Source organism: Cydia pomonella, chromosome 18 (assembly GCF_033807575.1).
Source record: "Cydia pomonella isolate Wapato2018A chromosome 18, ilCydPomo1, whole genome shotgun sequence".
In the NCBI taxonomy this organism is placed as follows: domain Eukaryota; kingdom Metazoa; phylum Arthropoda; class Insecta; order Lepidoptera; family Tortricidae; genus Cydia; species Cydia pomonella.
In genome coordinates this window covers 6,829,203-6,847,457 of record NC_084720.1, presented here as the reverse complement: position 1 = coordinate 6,847,457, position 18,255 = coordinate 6,829,203, and the positions used below count along the sequence as shown (strand labels likewise).

General features: G+C 38.5%; 3 protein-coding genes across 4 annotated transcripts in view; all 3 read left to right on the top strand.

Moving 5' to 3' along the window:
• LOC133527987 (mRNA decay activator protein ZFP36L3-like) overlaps positions 1-3,562 on the top strand; it is a 36,067-nt gene extending 32,505 nt beyond the window's left edge. For both annotated transcript variants that reach the window (XM_061865221.1, XM_061865222.1), the window contains exon 5: positions 3,442-3,562. In XM_061865221.1, the coding sequence (XP_061721205.1) occupies positions 3,442-3,502 (61 nt within the window). In that variant the 3' untranslated portion in view covers positions 3,503-3,562. The remainder of the gene's footprint in view (positions 1-3,441) is intronic.
• A 1,844-nt stretch (positions 3,563-5,406) lies between these two features.
• On the top strand, positions 5,407-8,998 carry LOC133527986 (spidroin-1-like). Its single transcript, XM_061865220.1, has 3 exons — positions 5,407-7,589; positions 7,712-7,754; positions 8,009-8,998. The coding sequence occupies exons 1-3, from the start codon at positions 7,575-7,577 to the stop codon at positions 8,812-8,814; spliced, it is 864 nt and encodes a 287-aa protein (XP_061721204.1). The 5' UTR covers positions 5,407-7,574; the 3' UTR covers positions 8,815-8,998.
• Positions 8,999-12,435: 3,437 nt separating this feature from the next.
• On the top strand, positions 12,436-17,883 carry LOC133527991 (uncharacterized). The gene is made up of 3 exons (XM_061865226.1): positions 12,436-13,188; positions 14,305-14,344; positions 17,216-17,883. Exons 1-3 carry the CDS (start codon positions 13,177-13,179, stop codon positions 17,680-17,682), a joined length of 519 nt encoding a protein of 172 aa, XP_061721210.1. The 5' UTR covers positions 12,436-13,176; the 3' UTR covers positions 17,683-17,883.
• The last annotated feature ends 372 nt before the right edge of the window (positions 17,884-18,255 follow it).

Below are 18,255 nucleotides of genomic sequence, written 5' to 3'. Positions count from 1 at the left end.
ACTGCTTACCATCAGGCGGGCCGTATGCTTGTTTGCCACCGTCGTGGTATAAAAAAAAGCAATATTCGAGTGACTGGGACGCAAAATATCAATTTTCTGATTTCGATGTTCGCGGGTGCACCCCCGCACACTGAGCGCGTCATCGTTGCCCCCGTTGTTAGCGCGCCTGATATTGTAGAGAAATGAAATGAGCACTAAGTGTTAGGCAGGCTTGAATACAGGTGTTTTTAAACCCTTAGATATATTTTGCTAAGTGAATATATAAGTATAGGTCAATCTGAGCAACTCTTACTAGCACCAACTACGACATTGCTTAAAAAAAAAGATTGTTCAGGGGTCAAAACATTCGGCGTTCAGGATGTACCCGGGTCCCAAGTGCGAAAATTAGGCTTTAAAGTCTGTTTACTTTATGATGTCCACAGGAAAGTGGCATACCTCAACTCTTACCAAAAAAGAGTTTTTGACCATCATATATTTTGGCTGATCAGAGGGCCTAGCCAAGATGCCAATTGTTTGCACTGTAGCGAACGAAACTGTAATGTCTTTCTATCTCTCTTTCATATTAGTTCAAATGAGACACCTTAGCGTTTCGTTCGCTACGGCGCAACCAATTGGCATCTTGGCTAGGCCCCCAGATGTCGATGATTCCTATGGATAATTTTTTCTAAATTCGCATAGTAAAAGTTGCTCAATATGGCCTAGTTTCAGAGTTAACACGAATAAATAAATATACGAGTATATATATTTTGATGGCGATGTTGCCACTATGGGGCCTAGTCTAAAAAAACTGCAAAAACTAGGTTTTACATAAATTCTGATTCTGATTCTGAAAATAGCAGCAATTCATTTTAAGTGATAGTTTCCCTAGCAAAATTTTCCTTTTTATGTACAAATACATTAAAACAATCGAACAAACAAAACAAACCAAAAATATTTTTTGCCGAAATTGACCTAAACTCATACAACGTTATTTCCTTCTTATGGCTTAAAATCTTTCGGGCTCCTCGCGGGCACAATTCTTTAGAACACAGTAATGGCCCCCTCCTTGCCGCTTGCTCATAAAATAGATACCGTCAGCAATGTCATCCATACATGTATCCTGAGGACGTTTAAAATCTCCATAGTGGAAGATTTTAAGGTAATGTTTGTTTATTGAACTTTATCTCATGATTTACATAGTTTCAGTACAAAGATGAACGAAGTTGAATAATATGTTCAATCCAAATTCGATCTAAACACAAGTAGGTAAAATCTAAAACGAAAACAAACAAGTTAATGTTTTAACTATTTACAGCTGATAGCTTCTTTACTAATAAGTATATAATACGTTAATAATTATGTTGGGTACCTCGTTACCATTATCAGTATATAAACAACGAAACTAAAAACATTACTGAGAAAATATTATCAGTGGGTTAATTTAAAGTAGGTTAATGATTATATTTCAACAGTTAAGTTTTTAACCAGAAATTAAAACAGTAGGATCATTATATACTGACATTGTTTATTATTAAAAAAAAAAAATACATTGTAATTACAGCGTTCGCCAATACATTACAATCTTAATATTAACCATTATTACTTAACCTAATATGTAAAATCACTAATCATCATTGGCCACAGCATCTTTGCAGATGATAGTTGCAGCGAATTAGGAGGTATTTTGAGGAAGTAGTCTACAGCCTACATCGACTGCGATGACTGTATAGACCAATGGCCGATCGGCATTTCTTGCCACATCGATCACAGATGTTTCTTGACTCCTGGGGTGGTCCAGCAGCTCTGCGAGTTCGCTTCTGCTTGAGATGGTCCATCCAGAGCTCGTCATGCTTTGCCATGCCTTCCCGCAGGTTACGATGCCACTCCGGTCTCATCTCCGCACGTTCCTCCCAACAGTTAACCGGTATGTTGAAGCCATTCATGACGCGTTTACAGGAATCCTTGAAACGGAGTACGGGTCGACCAACCGGTCTCTTCGTGTCGGCAATCTGTCCGAGCATGACTTCATGTGGCAATCTGTCAGGGTCCATTCTATAAACGTGTCCTAGCCAACGGAGTCGTCTCTGTTTCAGCATAGCCGTTATGCTGCTGCATTTGGTCTTTGAAAGAACAGCTTCATTCGTTACCCGATCCTTCCAAGTTACTCCTAATATGGTTCGCAGACAACGCATGTGAAATGCGTTTAGGCGACGCTCTTGCTTGGAGTAGGTCGTCCACGTTTCTGAAGCGTACAGCAGGATGCTTAGGACACATGCTTGATAATTTGAAGTGATTATTCGAAGAACTTATTCTCTTGTTGGTGGAGTATCTTCCAGCTTTCCCTGTCTTGCGTCCGCTGACTTTTTGTTACGACACGACCTACTTTTTCTTTCACTTGCTCTAAGTAACTGAGTCTGGGTTTTCATCTACCTCGCTTTTGCCCTATTAAAAGAAATGGTCGTGTCGTATTAAATGCCCAATCATACGTGTTGGATTGTAATGAAACTGCATATACAATGACATGAGGTATATCTGGTCCTGTAATTAGTTTATATAGCTCCAGTTTATAAATCAAACAAAATAGAGTAAAAAACAAGTGTTGTATGAAAAATTTAAATTCGCTGTATTTTTTTAACTATATGGTATCTGAAGCTACTTAAACTAATTACAGGACTAGATATACCTTATCTTATTTGTAAGTACAAAGTTTCAGAGTAATCTAGCAAGCCGTTTTAAAATGAGAGTGTAAATACGTTTGTATGGAGAACCAAACTTGCTGGGGACCCCTAAGGAATATATCATCAGATCATCACCATCTTTGATGAGCTTGAAACAGGGATTAAGTTGGTCACAGTCAAATGTCTTTGGCTTTGCCTATTTGTGGGGCAATGCATACTCGGAGACTCCAGATTTTTTATTTATTTATTATAAGGTATCAAAAAAAAAAGGTGGTAAAGGTCAGGTAAGGTAGGATTAAACGAACAGCAAAAAAATACTAACCTAACCTAAAAACGAATTGCACAGCACAAAAACTAAGGCGTTGCTCATAAACGTTTGTCAAATATAACAAATCGGTGATAATAATTTGTCTCATTCCGTTGTTTAACTCTTCTGGCATACGTCGTTTTTGAGTTGTTGGAATTTTGATTTTATTTCAATTAATCAAATTTGAAATTTAAATGGCGTAATCGGTCGGGAGCTGACGGCGTACCACTCCAAGGGTTAAAGAATAGAATATAATAAAATCTATTCAGGACTGGATAGAATAAAATCTATCAGGGTTTAAATTAAACATCACTGAAAAGGTTTTGACAATTCTGTTTGTTCGTTTGCTAAGTTTTATGAATAAGGTAGTAATTCCACAGCCAAACAGCATTTTGCTGTGAAAGTCAGACTTATTTAAAGGACTTTTTTTGAGAGACGTTTAAAAATATTTCATATTCAATTGTTTTCTTGTTACAGAGTCCCGGAACCGGTGCAGTTCTACCCTTTAATCCAGAGGGTCGAGGAAGACTGCCTGTGAGGTTGAAACAGCTACACAACGCTATTTATAATATAATAGTAATAAATTAATTACCTTTTATTGTTTCTTTTCTTTAAGATGAAAGTGGACGATCGCTTCCCAACAAACATAGTCTCCATTTTCCTCTCTGAATATTGACATTATAGAAAATATTTTTATGCAATTTGATGTAACCATAACTATGGCCGCTCGTCAGATTTTTTTGATTTTTTAATTATTATAATACTATTTTTTTTATGGAATTTGATTCTCTCTCGTAACTCTTACAACAATTAATAATCGAATAAAGTAAAAGGAAGGGGCGTGCCTAACTACGATTAATATTTAATAAATTGTGTACAAATATTCTCCATAATGTCTTAACCTAAATTAAACTAAATCCCACACTAACTAACAAGCATAAAACTATTCATAAAATACGCCTACCGCCAGTACCGCCCCTCCAGATGCAAAGGAGCCCATCACGTTCGCTCCGTAATGTATGTCAGACTCCAGTCTCTCACAAAGAATCACAACTTCACAACGTCATTTCTTATTATATTATCTTATAATATATGAACACTGGAACTTCTCATGAATAAAGTTTAGGGAACGTTTACAGTGACAAGCTTAATAAATCATAGTCATAGTACATACTCTACCGTACAGACAAGACACTTTCTACAAAACCGAAGTTTGACAGCGATTCAGAGACGAACTTTCTAATATATGGCACTATTCCTTTCGGCTATTTAGGGTTGACAAAATTCAAGTCATTATCTTATCTGTGGTTGTGCACGTAAAGGAACATCAAGTTTTGCCAACCCTAATGATTGCTCGTAGCAGCGTAGCCGAGGGCGCCCGAAAGGTCTAGTGACACCCCACTGGTGGTGGTCAAAGGCGCAGGAATATTTAGAAAATGCCACGCCTCCAACAACTATATCTAATTTATAACTCAATTACACTAATAGTGTAATTATTGTTTCGTATCGAATGTGCCAATAGTTCACATTGCAAGCGTGCATACAAGTATAGCTCCGGTGCATTGGTGCATCCATAATAATGATAATCAATGCAACTTTGAGCGGTGTTGCTCGTGAATAAGAAACATATGGACATTTGTATAAGGACCGATTGAGCAAAGTTCTTGCGACCAATCGAGTGGAAAATTATTATGATAAAAGTACACAGTATAGTAAAAAATTATTACTCGATTTTTGATATTTGATGTTTATTGAAATATAATTTTACACCATTGCAGCTAAGGGGCGCCAATGCGCTGTAAAATTAAGTAGTAATAGAGCTATAAGCTAGGCAATACAATTATACAATAAATATGAGAATAATTAAATTTAATTAAGGTGATGTCGAACGTAAAAAATCTTTAAGAAGTTTATCATTTTTGTCAGCAAACAAGTCGTAGTCCGGTTCATAAAATAAATAAAAATGTTGAGGAGTGTCCGGGAGCGGACGATGGTAGAGTATACTGGTGTGCTAACTTGTGAAAGGTTCCATTCGCTAGGAGGCGATGGCTACCACCACGTAAGTAGTTGTCGGGAACAAAAAAGGTAGTCGTCTTCGCCATCAAGTCCTAACAGCCAGACTCCCCTCTTAATATTCGAGATGTAGCAAATAAACGGTCGATACCCTATTGACCTCAAAAGGCAAGTGGTCTTTTAGGGCTTCCGCTAGCTGACGCGGATTATCCGGAACGGGCGCCCCGTCTAATAAGACATTGTATGAATAGCGTTTACTGACGCGGGCGCCTGTGATGGTTTGGCCTGGGAGCAGGACCCGCGAGCGTGCGCACGCGGGTCCTGCTCCCAGCCAGCTCCCATTGGTTCTTTATAGGTATGTAACAGGGGAAACGCTAAGATGAAGAGGATGGCGTAACATTTTTGGAAATGGCAACATAATCGATGTTAAGTTTTGATTTGCAATCACTTATTCGGTTTAATTAATGTGTACTAGTTAGTATTTTATGCAATATAGGTATAGTGCGAATTACTACATATTAATTAATTAGTAAATACAATTAATGAATGGATCCTCGAATAGCAATGACACGCGATGAATGCAATTGCCCGCCTAGTGCACCGTACATTAGGGACCTGTAGCACTACTAGAGAACCACTGCTTACCACAGTTTGGTAATGAATTTTATCAGAATAATTTATAAGCAGCAATTAAAAAGAGCATTAGAGTAGTAGTAGTTTGATAGAGAGAGAGCCAAAGAGTCATTAGAGTAGTAGTAATAAAGAGAAAGAGCGAGTGTAAAAGAGTCATTAGAGGAATAGTAATAGAGAGAGAGAGAGAGAGAGAGAGAGAGAGAGAGAGAGAGCGAGAGAGAGAGGGAGAAAGTCAAAGAGACATTAGAGTAGTAGTAATAAAGAGAGAGAGAGAAAGTCGAAGAACCATTAGAGAAGTAGTAACAGAGAGAGAGAGCCAAAGATTCATTAGAGTAGTAGTAGTTGACAGAGAGACGTGCCCTGTCTCCGTGGCTCTTGCCGTTGCTTCTATCGACACATTTAAATTAATTTGGAACCGTAATTAGGTAGGTATTCATTTTTCAACTCATCGTAATGGTCATATTTAAAATTAATATATTATAAGTATTTTTTTTATTTTTGTTTTGCACTGCCCAATAGCATATTTGTTGCCACCGATTCGCTATTTGAAGGTTATCTGGAAGAGATCGCTTTATAGCGATAAGTCCGCCTGTTGTTACCTACTCATTTAAGTCCTGTCTTTTTTTGTAATATGAACTTTTCTCTAGTAGTGCACAATAAAGAATTTTATTATTATTATTAATGGTCGAATTAAGATTTCGTACCGAACTATTTTCATGTATGCGCTCGTCCCAGCTCATATTCATTTCGATTCAATACGCTGTAGTAAAAAAATTAAAAAAAAGAACGGAAAATTTAATTATCTATAAAAAAATTACCAATCACGGGCGGCATTCACGCGCGGGGGTCGGGATTAGAATTTCAGTTAAAACTAACACTAGTGAAAACTTATTTTCACTCAGGCGATACAGAAAACTAGTTTTAACTAGGGAAAACGCGTTTCCACTAAAAACTAGTATTTACGATAACAAATATTTATTTTCGTTGTTACCGATTTATGCTACACGCATTTTGACCAGTTCATACCACCAGTAAAACAGCATTAACTACACACCGATTACAATTGTGATCACTTGATCAGGTTTAGAACATTAAAAAATCGCACAATATTTTATACGGAACCGGCTATCTAATGCTCGCATTACAAGTATTGTGGGTCGTTTTTGCGATGTCAAGTATGTAATGAGGAGCCGGACAAGCGGTTTGGAGCCGAAGTTGCATCACCCTTGTGCAACACGTCACTGGCTACTGCACTTAATATGCATCGCATTTCACAATCTGATTAATTACCGTTTGGCGGGAACATAATCATCTGGGATTATGACCTCAGGAAAAATTTAGTTGCATGTTTGTATATGATTACATATATCGACGTCAAATATATGCTTACATTTTTCACCTTATTACAAAGGAGTAAGGTCCAAAAGTGTGCACATATATTTGACGTCGACTGTATATGTAGATACCTAAGTTGGTATATTTTAAATAACGAGCAGCGGAGTGTTTAATGCCCCCCAACTTGGTGGTCCGATCTGGCGAAAATGCAAGATCCCGATCGAATGGCAGCAGTGCTTGACCGACTCGATCTTTTGCGGAAACTGATGTTCTGTGACTGACGTCCTTCGGGTATTGAGATTGAGACGAATATAATAAGTTCAGCTATGACAAAAAATTCGTGTTTCTTAGCGAAGCACTGTGATGGAATATTTTGAGGGTTTTTCAAGTAGAAAACTTAGCACACGCGCATCTCGCGCCCGAATAGTGTGTTTCACGCACCACCACCGCCGCCGCCGGTCGAAGCGTTTTTTTCAGCTGCAGTATTCAAATGGGGCGGCATCAGCATTGTAAATGCATGTAAATAATTTTCGGTTCACTATAAAAGTGTAGGCGTTTGGTGGAAGGCATTACATTCCAAGGTTTGCTTCGGAGGTGTACTGTAGCGAACTAACAAAACATACCTAGCGATGTCTCGTTTTACGGTAAGGATTCTTCTGTGGATATAAAGTGCAGCGGCTTCAAGTGATTGAGTTCAAATAAAATAAATCATTTGATTTAATGAATAAGTATAGGGTCAAAGTTTATAAAAATAAATGTTTTGCAGATTCTCTTTGTCATCGCTTTGGCGTATGAAGCTTTCGGAGAAGGTGAGTTAAAAATAATCATATTATATCAGCCTAATCAAAAACTTCAAAATTTTCACTGTATAGCTTCGCTGATGTTTAGTTATATACCCCAATAAGTACCTACTTATATTGTTTTCGGTTGTAGCTATATGTCTAAATGATCTTATTAATCTAACCGCGTTCCCGGTTACATCCTCGGAGCAAAGGTTCGGCTTTTGTCAATCTAATATAGTTGTGGCTTGTATTATTTGTAATATAATTTGAATATTTCGTAGGTGTGAAGAAAGACACCGTCGCTACTGATTCCAATGCTGAACAATCGGGACTTTACGGTTCTATCGCCAGCCCTGGCCTGATCGGCGGCAGCCTCATCGGTGGCCCGGCCATCGTCGCCGGAGGCCCCGGCCTCATCGGCGGTGGTGCCCTCGTGGGCAGCGGCCAGGCTCTCAATAACGCCGCCGCTGTTGGCGCGGCTCAACTCAGCGCCCTCCACAACGCACAGGCCGTCCAGGCCGCTAACATCGCCAACGCGGCCGCTGCCGCTATACAGGGAGCCCGTGTGACCGAAGGCGCCGCCCGTGCTGGACAAGTGAACGCTATCAACAACGCTAGGGCTTTGGATGCGGCGCGCATCGCTAACTTGCAGAGGGCTCAGGCTGCTGCATACGAGAACGCTAGGGCCGTAGAGGCTGCGCGCAGCGCTGCTGCGGGAAGCGCCATTGAGGCCGGCCGCGCTGCCGAGGCTGACCGTCTTGCCAACGCCGCCCGTATCCAAGGTCTGGCTATCGCTCAGGCCCGCGCCGTGGAAGCCGCTCGCATCGCCAACGCGGCTCGCGCACAGGCGGCCGCCGTCGCCGCTAGCGCTGCTCAAGCTCAGGCTGTCGCTGACGCGGCCGCCAGACAGGCCCAAGCCGGAGCACTGCTGCTCGGCGCTGGCGGCGTCGGTGTAGTAGGCGTTGCGCCGGTAGCGGTCGGTCTCGCTGGTGGCCCTGTGGCTGTTGGAGGCCCGGTGGTAGGCTCTCTCGGCGGTCTCGGCGCCTACGGCGGCGGCTGGGGCTACGGTGCTGGCAAATGGCACTAAACGAAATTAAAAAAAGCCTCTTGATTGGATACACACACATAGATTCTACATCCATTTCGGCTTTCCCCATAGAAATGGTTGGCGGCAGATCTCAACACAACACGGTTGGTCATGTAAATATTAATGCAAATTTTATCTTGTATACCTTCGACTACCTACCAATAAATATTACAATAGCATAGAGTATTGTCGTTGTTATTTCATTACTTATAATTATCGTGTGTTTTGAGCATAAGCGAGTTACTAGACGCACTGCTCGCTTCTTTCATGTAAGCATGATTTATAGGTACAAGGTGTGGCCTGTTACAGGCACCTAGTAGGTACCTGGTCCTACCTACCAGTAACTGTATATTAGTCAATTTTAAATGATTTCCGGAAAGCGGCTCAAATATTAGGTATACCAAACTATATCACACCTGACCGATAAGTATGACTCACTAGCTTTTGCCTGCGACTTTTTTGTGCAGAATGATAACTTCCGTGACAAAACTATCTTATGTTCTTTCTCAGGAGTCGAACTGTCTCTATACTGCATTTCATCTAAATTGGTTCAGTGGTTTAAGCGTGTGGCGGACAAACGGACCGACAAACAAAATCACGCTTGCAATTTTTATATAAATAGGACTTTTCGCTAGGTATGCCTGCTAACCTCTGGCTAGAATAAGGATCACCAACTGACAGCTTTGTAGGTAAATAAATGTTTTGAAATTAACCACCAGCGCGTACCGACACACCCTTCCTTTTCCGATTTCACTTTACATCCTGATACACTAAACCTCATATGGCGCGTGGTAGAAATATCGGAAGATATTGTGGATATGAGTACTTATGTATTCTTCCGTCGATATCTCAATGCCGGGGATCGTCAGGTCGTAATCCTGTAGGACAATTGCTTTCAATCATTCAGTTCTTGTTTTCTTCTGTTATGTATGTACCTAATTCTTCAGCTTCAGTAATTATTAGTATTAAGCCAAATCAAATCATTTATTTTCAGGCAACTAAGGCCTAATAGATCCATAGATACATACCTTACAAATTAAAATACTTATATACAATAATTAAAACCTTAAATACCTACTAAAAACTTATTTTCATCCTCGGCCTTAGGCATTCAACGATTTATTATTAATCATTTATTCTCATAAGACACGGTATATATAGGTGTTACATTAAAATAGTACTTACTGCCACACTGGAAAGCTGTTTGATGGCAGTTAGTTTCGGTCTTAATATACATTTGTGTCAGTTAAATATAAACATGCTGTATTATTTTAACTTAATAACTAAGCACACAAACGGCCAAAGTATTGTACCGATTTTTGAAATGTGACGTGTAGAAATCGTAAGTCTCTGGAGAGAGCAATAAACTACTAAAGCCGTACAACTAATACACGATAAACTGACTTGATCTGATGACTGATGACTTCTTCAAGTAATAAGAACTCTTTATGAGTAATTTTGCTATTTTAACGGAGTAGGAATCGTACAGCTATTGCGCTTTCATTATTGCCACTTATCTAGGCATTAAGATAAATAAATATCTTTGGAGATCCCAATATCGCCTTTGACAAGGCATTTATGTTCTTGTGAGAGTGACGGGTGAATTATGCTCCAAGATATAAACACGATCATATTATGCCGCATTTTCTCATCTTTATCAATGATCTTTTTAACGCTACGAAATCTAAAGCCATACTTTTTGCTGATGCAATCATCGTGTATCGTAGTTAGGAGTAAAAACCAACGTAGTACATATAAGTCAGATATCAATGAAGTCCTTGATAGACATTAATGATTGAATACCTACTGATAAAAATCTTCTTATCAATCTGGGTAAAACCCAGTACTTATAATATTTTTTAATTTTTTTACAGCATATGCCAATACACCGAATAATTAGACTATACAAATACAAAACATATATAAAATAAAATACAGATATTCATTAAAAATCAAATGCAAGTGCTGGAAGGCCTATCATCCATCATCTCACAGAATCTCAGACACTCCTGGCACACATTTGTCCATATCCACGCAAACAAGTCACACTCTGGTTCTGATGTCAAGAGTGCATTGAGTGAGCAGCGATAACGCGCGGAGAAGTGACGAGTTTCTGCGCGATACTGTGCGCGCCGCCGGTACGGCCAAGAGTGGACGCGTTCGCGGCCTCAAGAACACTCGAGGAATATCCGGGACTTACAACCTCAAGACTGGTTCTACTAGTTCCGGGCAGTCCAAGTCACCGCGCAATATGCTGTAGTCAGCATGTTGTTGCGCCTCACCTCTAGAGAATTATCCAAAGCAGTCTAGTAAAATCTTTGTTGGGTACAAGAATGGAAAGTACCCATACCTTTTTTTGTACAGAAATCGCAAAAAGGCCTTTTGGATTCTCTCCAGAAGTAAGGCGTACGAAGACTCGTACGGATTCCATATAATAGATGAGGCCTCATGCTTGCTCCTCACTAAGGCGTTGAAAACCATTGCAATGGCCCCAGTGTCATGGAAATCCTTGACATTGCGGATAACGAACCCTAGTTTTCAAAAACAATCTCAATCTCATTGGAGGACAGAAGGGAGCGAGGCGATCTTATTGAGACATACAAAATCTTGTCTGGACACTACAATGATTCAAATATTAAAGACCTATATATATCAAGCCAGAATGTAAGGTTGAGAGGACACTCTAAAAAACTCCATGTGCTAGCGACCCTAGGAAACACTTATTGCCAAATCGTGTAGTAAATGTGTGGAACTCTCTACCAGAAACTGTTATTTTTGCATACTTGACGACCGATTCCAAGTCGTTAATCATTATCCCAGATAAGAAGGGACCCAGTATCGAGCCCTGACTTACGCCGGATCTGGTATGGTAAGGAGCCGAAATAAAACTCTCATGTTGAACGTACTGCTGTCGATCGCGTAGACAACTGGCGAAAAAAAAGCAATAACTTTCGCGAGAAGCCCAAAGCATTCAGCTTGCTCATCAACACGTCATTGTCTACGCGATCGAAAGCCTTCTTAAAATCGAAATACACGACATCCACCTGATTACCCCTGTCGAGATACTCAGAGATAGTGTCTGTCAATATCAAGAGGTTGGTGTTAACAGAGCGATTTGCTCTGAATATGCAATTTTATTAGGTATGGCGGATGAATGTTTCAAATGCATAAATGGTAGGATCCTTGATAGGATCGTACAGATGTGCTATACCGCGTGCGCCAGTGAGGGACAGAGGGGCCTGCCGCGAAAACCGAGATTCGTAAATTGCGGGGATCTTTATCTCTTACTCTCACTAAGATGTAATTAGAGTGACAGAGAAAAATGCCCGCAATTGACGAACTTCGATTTTTGGGGTTATAAGCTATAGCTATAGCTCAGAGAACATCCGTAATGCGACCAAATTATGTTTTAAGACGAAAGTGAAGGACCCGTGCGAAATCACCTTTTCATACAAACTTAGTCCTCATTTTCCTCTCTGGATATTGACATTATTGAAAATTTGTTGTATATCAACCATAGCTATGCCCCTACAAGCAAGTCAAACGTAGGGCCATAGCTATGGGTTATATACATCAAATTATGTAAAAATATTTTCCAAAATATCAATGTCCAGAGAGGAAAATGGGGACTACGTTTGTATGTAGAATCGGCCGGCTTCTTTCCTCTTAAACAGAAAACACACAGAAAATAATACATAAACAATAATACTTCCTAGGTGTTTTCCGCCACTTATAGTAGCAGTATATAATAGTGGTACCTAAACTAAGATATTATGGCTCCTCTACACGATGGGCCATCATACTGACCCTCTAAGAGGGGCCAGCGTGTAGAGAGGTTAGTGGTGTCGGATGGCTTATGGCGCGGCGGGATGGCGATGGGATGGCCACGGTGTCGGTTTTTCGTCCGCAGATCAATGGTAGTGGGCCAGCGATGATGCGTACACATCTACACGTGGCCCATTCCATAGTCCGTGCTTTTAACCATCGCATGGCCACCTTGCTGGTCCAACCCTGGGCCATCGTGAAGAGGAGCCATTAGAGTTACTTATGGACCATAGTGCCATAGTTGGGAGATATTGGACTAGGTATAGTTGGCTGATTTTAAGGTAAGTAATGTGTTTTTCAATTAGTTACTCTAATTTGAGGAACTAAAATTCGATTTACTAACTATTTACAAATAACTTAATATTAACCTCAGCCTACTATAGTCGATAACGATATCTGTTCAGTAGAATCGAATTTACGTATGTAAATATAAACAATCAAAAGCAGAGGCCACGTCTCAAATTTTAAGATAACGACGGGTATATAAACATTAAGCTGGACTGACACGAGACATAACTTCTAGAGAACACTTACACAATGGCTTTCAAAGTAAGTTTATTTGTTTAATTTAATTTATAAATCAGTTTTCACAAGTAACTTTCTTTTCGCACTGTTTCGCATCATTAGACAAAAGTAAAGTGTTTATTTTACCTGAACGTCTTGTTTTCCATTAGAAACCTAAATATGACTTAAAAATACGAAGCTAAATTTTGCATGGAGACTCGTCAGTGTCTATCAATTTTAGTCAAGTTAGCAGACTCCTTAACTAAGTACTACGTATTATTAAATTTTCGATCCTTAGTCATATTTTGTATGTAGAAACGTAGGAGTCTGTCAATTTTAGTCAAGTTGGATGACTCCTTAATTATAATTACTTCATTAAATAATATTCATGTTCTCTCGATCCGCCTTATATAGTGAGGTAAATATATAGGTCATACTGAGCAACTTTTACTGTGGGACCAACCCCGAAATCGCAATAAAAAAAAATTGTGTCGCGTCAATGTTTTAAAAAACCACCCGTATTTTCTCCTGTTGTAGACAAAATTTTAATCCACTTGACTTTGCACAATATAATTTTGAAAATTCTGTGGTTATACGTCTGAGTTTCTATGGATCGTGCTTTATTTCGTAGTGGAATACAATTCTTTGGGGATTGCGATAAGATTGCACTTAATGTTTTTAATTCTTGATTTTAGTGGTAATTTTATTTTTTAGTTTAGCTATCAATTGTGTTTTATTGTTAGTGTTTATATCATGTAAAATTGTTTTTTTATTTAACGATCATCTAGCCTAGGTGGTATTAGTGACCCTGCCTACGAAGCAGGAGGTCTCGGGTTCAATTTCTGGTTAGGGCATTTATTTGTGTGTTTATCACAAATTTGTGTTCCTGGCTAGTGGATGTATTATATAAATATTAAATATAAATAAATATTATAGGACATTATTACACAAATTGACTAAGTCCCACAATTTATTAATTAATTTATTTATTTAATTTATTTATTTACATATAACTAACTATATATCGTCGTCTAGTTTTATTTAGTTTACGGTGGGGCTAGGCCAACTTGTATAAGATTAATATTTCTTGACTATTATTATAATATTATAAACTGTTATTTAATTGATTTACCAATACATTCTTATGTTGTTATTTCACAGATTGCGTGCGTAGTCTTAGCTCTGGCAGTGGCTGCCCTCGGTGAGTACTACCTATTTCATTAATAGCAGCATTTTGTTAAGCCTAGGGAATGCAATAACCGGGCGTTTTTCATTACCGGTAATTTACCGACGCGAGGTCCCACTAACCGGTTAACCGGTAAATTACCGGTTATACGTTTATGAAATAAAAAACATTGATTTTGCATTATTATTGATTGTGTCCTTATTTTCGTCAGTAATCTTTACGTTACACGACGGACGGACGTTATAGAAACATCGACAAAACAAAATAATGAAAATAAACTATAAACATTAAACAAGATATATTTACTAATCATATTAAATAAAAAATCAAACATGTATCATTTCAAAGCGAAATGAACTTGTACATTAAATAAGCAATATTAAACTTTTTTAATTCTTTAAAAATCGCAGTAATCAAAGGGTAACAAAAATTATAACTAAAGAGTGACAGTCGTCATTTAAATGTCATACACGTTTGCATTTACACATCTATCAATATAATATTGTTATTAAAGTAACTAAAACCGTAATCAACATTCATTAAAATCTAGTAAATATAAGAAAAAAAAAATTAACAGCAAGATTAGTTTCATATCATTTTAACACTAGTTACTTTAAAATTGCACTTTATGAGGCCGTTATCGATTTTAGTCGCAAAAATGTCAAATTGATAGATTAAGCGCATGAAATTGTACACCTTTTGTTAACTATTAAAAATAACAAGTACTGGTTTCTATTAGCACGTCTTGTTATCTTTTTTTTTAAACAGACTCACTTAATTAGTAATGGTTTTTTTCTGATGGACGTTTAGGTAAACGCGCGAAAAGCAGTGATTTTGTCGATCTTATTTGTAAATTTCGTTAAGTTTGGACTGCTAAAAATGGTAATTTTGTATTACACATATCCTGTACTTCAACTTTAATAAACTACATTTTCGTTACTATAAATTTGAAGTAGTGTAAATGAAAGTTAGACGAAATCAATTTTCTCCAGAAATTACTTCAAAACAAGTGACAATTTCTCTGAAAATTGACTTAATTTCAACGTAATTTTGATACTTAAACAATCATGTTGTACATTTGCTGAAACTGTTCTTATACATCATTTTGTATAATTTACTACCATAATTTATATGAATTTTTAAAAACTAACCCTTCTCGTCACCTATTACCGGGGACGCACGATTGCGACCTCATTATTAAAAGGCAAGATGAAAAAACGTGCTAATAGAAACCAATACTTGTTATTTAGATATTACGTAACAAAAGGTGTACAATTCCAACGACTAAATCTATCAATTTAACATTTTTGCTCTAAAATCGTTACCGGGATCTTAAGATAGGAGTTGGAATCAGGAACATGTCATCATCAGATCATTCTGTTAATTATGTATAAAATAATTGCGTTTGTTAAATATCTAGGCGATTAATTAGAACGTTGCTTAGACATTCGTGAACGATATCTTGAACACAAGTAACCAACGGTAAAAAATGTTCTTTCACATTCCACACTTGTCTGACACTACAGACTAAAACAAAGGACACTGAACATAGTAAGGCGGGTCGGGTAGGGGTGGCGAGAAGGGAAAGGGCGAGGGATTAGCGACCACTCATTTGTCACAAAACGTTGCTTCCTAGTTCCTACTCCGACGAGATCATAAGATGCAGAAAAGTAAGTATTTTAAGTGTCTCTTCGTAATCGTAAACCGTAGTAATTGTTTTTTTTTGTAAGTACGAAGACATAGATGGGCTAATTCAACAGGTTGTTACATTTTTATTTGCCTATACAACGTTCGGTAAATTCCCGGTTACGGCTGGAAATTACCGGTATTTTACCGACTGTAATATTGGTCAAATTACCGGGTAACCGGTTAACCGGTTAACCGGTTAGCATTCCCTAGTTAAGCCCCGTGAAACCATATTTCTGTTTGGTATATTAAACTCTAATAATTAGGATTTGTCCATGTTTCATAGGCATGTAAAGCTGGTAATTAATTTCGCCTTGATATTTGCGCCAGCAAAGATATGTAGTATCGTAGGTGTCTTTTCATATTGTCTTTTACTAATGGAAGGACCGCTAAATATAGAATAATATATAAATACATATATGTAGATGAATATGAAAAGGGTATTAAATCTACAAAATAAAAAATTGTGTAGGTATTAAATTTGCGCAGAGAGATAAAAAACGGGGTATTTGCCATGTAGGTATATGTGTTTTGGTGAGTTCCCGGTATTTCGAAACAGTACCACATGCCATCTTCATACATCTTTTACGTTATTTATAATATTTCTCAACTTGATGGGTGACAGGTGTCATCTCCATGCAATTTATAACCTTAAAAAGTCAAATCTCGCAAAATTTTATTGAGATGACATCTGTTAGCGTACCATCTCCCACATTGTTAACTGTCCACCGGTGGATCTTATTACAATAGTTATAAGATCTGTTCTAAAATACTATAATAATATTATAAATGTGAAAGGAAATTTGTCTACCTGTTACCACTTTACGCTTAAAATGCTAAATAAAAATTTGTATGGAGATTGTTTCGAGGCCCGCCGAACGGCAGCGGCACAGAATAGTTTGAGGCCTGGGGAACAGCACAGGATAGTTTGAGGCTCGGGGAACGGCACAGGATAGTTTGAGGCCCGGGAATCGGCACAGGATAGTTTTTATCAACCATCATCATCATTAAAATCAGACGGAGTCGCAGGCAGAAACTTTACAATGGTAACTAAAAGCCATAATTGGTTTTTTTATTACAATGCGTGAAAAGTTAATGCGTTTTGTATTGATGTATTGATGCTTTCTAATAAAACACTGCCTCATTAGACTTTATATTTATTTAGTCCCGTCTCTATAGTTTGCCCCTTTGGTATTTCAGGTCACTCCCAGTATGGCGGTAGCGGCGGTTATGGAGGTGGCCACGGCAGCCACGGCGGTCAAGGCGGTCAGGGCGGTCAGGGCGGTTTTGGCGGTCAGGGTGGTATCCAAGATGATGTAGGTTTTGGACAAAATGGACACGGAGGACAGGGTCAGCACGGGCAAGGCGGTTTTCAACATGACCAAGGTTTTGGACAAGGAGGATTAGGCGGACAAGGTGGTCAAGGACAGGGTTTCGGTCAAGGTGGTCATGGACAGGGTGGTTACGGACAGGGTGGTCAGAGTGGTTTCGGTCAACAGGGTCAGCACGGCCCTCATGGTGGTCAAGGCCAAGCCGGTCAGGGAGGTTTTGGTCAAGACAGCGGTTTCGGACAAGGCGGACAAGGTGGTTTTGGACAACAAGGCCAGGGTGGTTACGGTGGCAACCATGGCAACCGTGGTGGCGGATACCAGCAACATGGATACTAAAGAATGAAAATGAAGATCTAAATTGCGCCTGCAAAACTTAATAGTTTGACTACTTATCAACGTAAATAATTCTCAGTACGAGTATTTTAGTCTTAAATTCAAACATAAAATAACATCGTCAAGGAATCAGTCCTTCAGATAACCCACCAGAAGTTGTTTATTAAACATTATTTAAATTATAAATAAATGTAACAACAGTAATCTTGTTTGATTATGTAACCATAACCGTCTTATCTTCGAGTCATTGGTCATGTGTCATCTGTTATAATCTGCCGTTCGTGCCGCGTACATATTAAAGTTCCGCAGATCCGCATACACAGACGACAATAAACATGATTTATTGCATGTACGGATAACACATCCACTCGTACATAATGTATTATATAATTTGATTGTTTCTAGGTGCTCTGTTTTATTACAATACTTAATTATATTCATGATTATATATTATGTTATTAGTAGTTTGTAGGGTGGTTTTTGAGCTTGGAGGTGTGTTAGAGCATCTTGATTTCAGTAGGTATGTAAGTAAATATACAGTATTTTAATTTGTAGACCATTATATAATATACTCAT

What these genes read in the sequence shown, in the direction of transcription:
- LOC133527986 (XM_061865220.1), top strand. An exon ending in GTATGAAGCTTTCGGAGAAG is followed by an intron (nt 7,755 to 8,008) that starts GTGAGTTAAAAA and finishes AATATTTCGTAG; the next exon opens with GTGTGAAGAAAGACACCGTC.
- LOC133527991 (XM_061865226.1), top strand. An exon ending in TCTGGCAGTGGCTGCCCTCG is followed by an intron (nt 14,345 to 17,215) that starts GTGAGTACTACC and finishes TTGGTATTTCAG; the next exon opens with GTCACTCCCAGTATGGCGGT.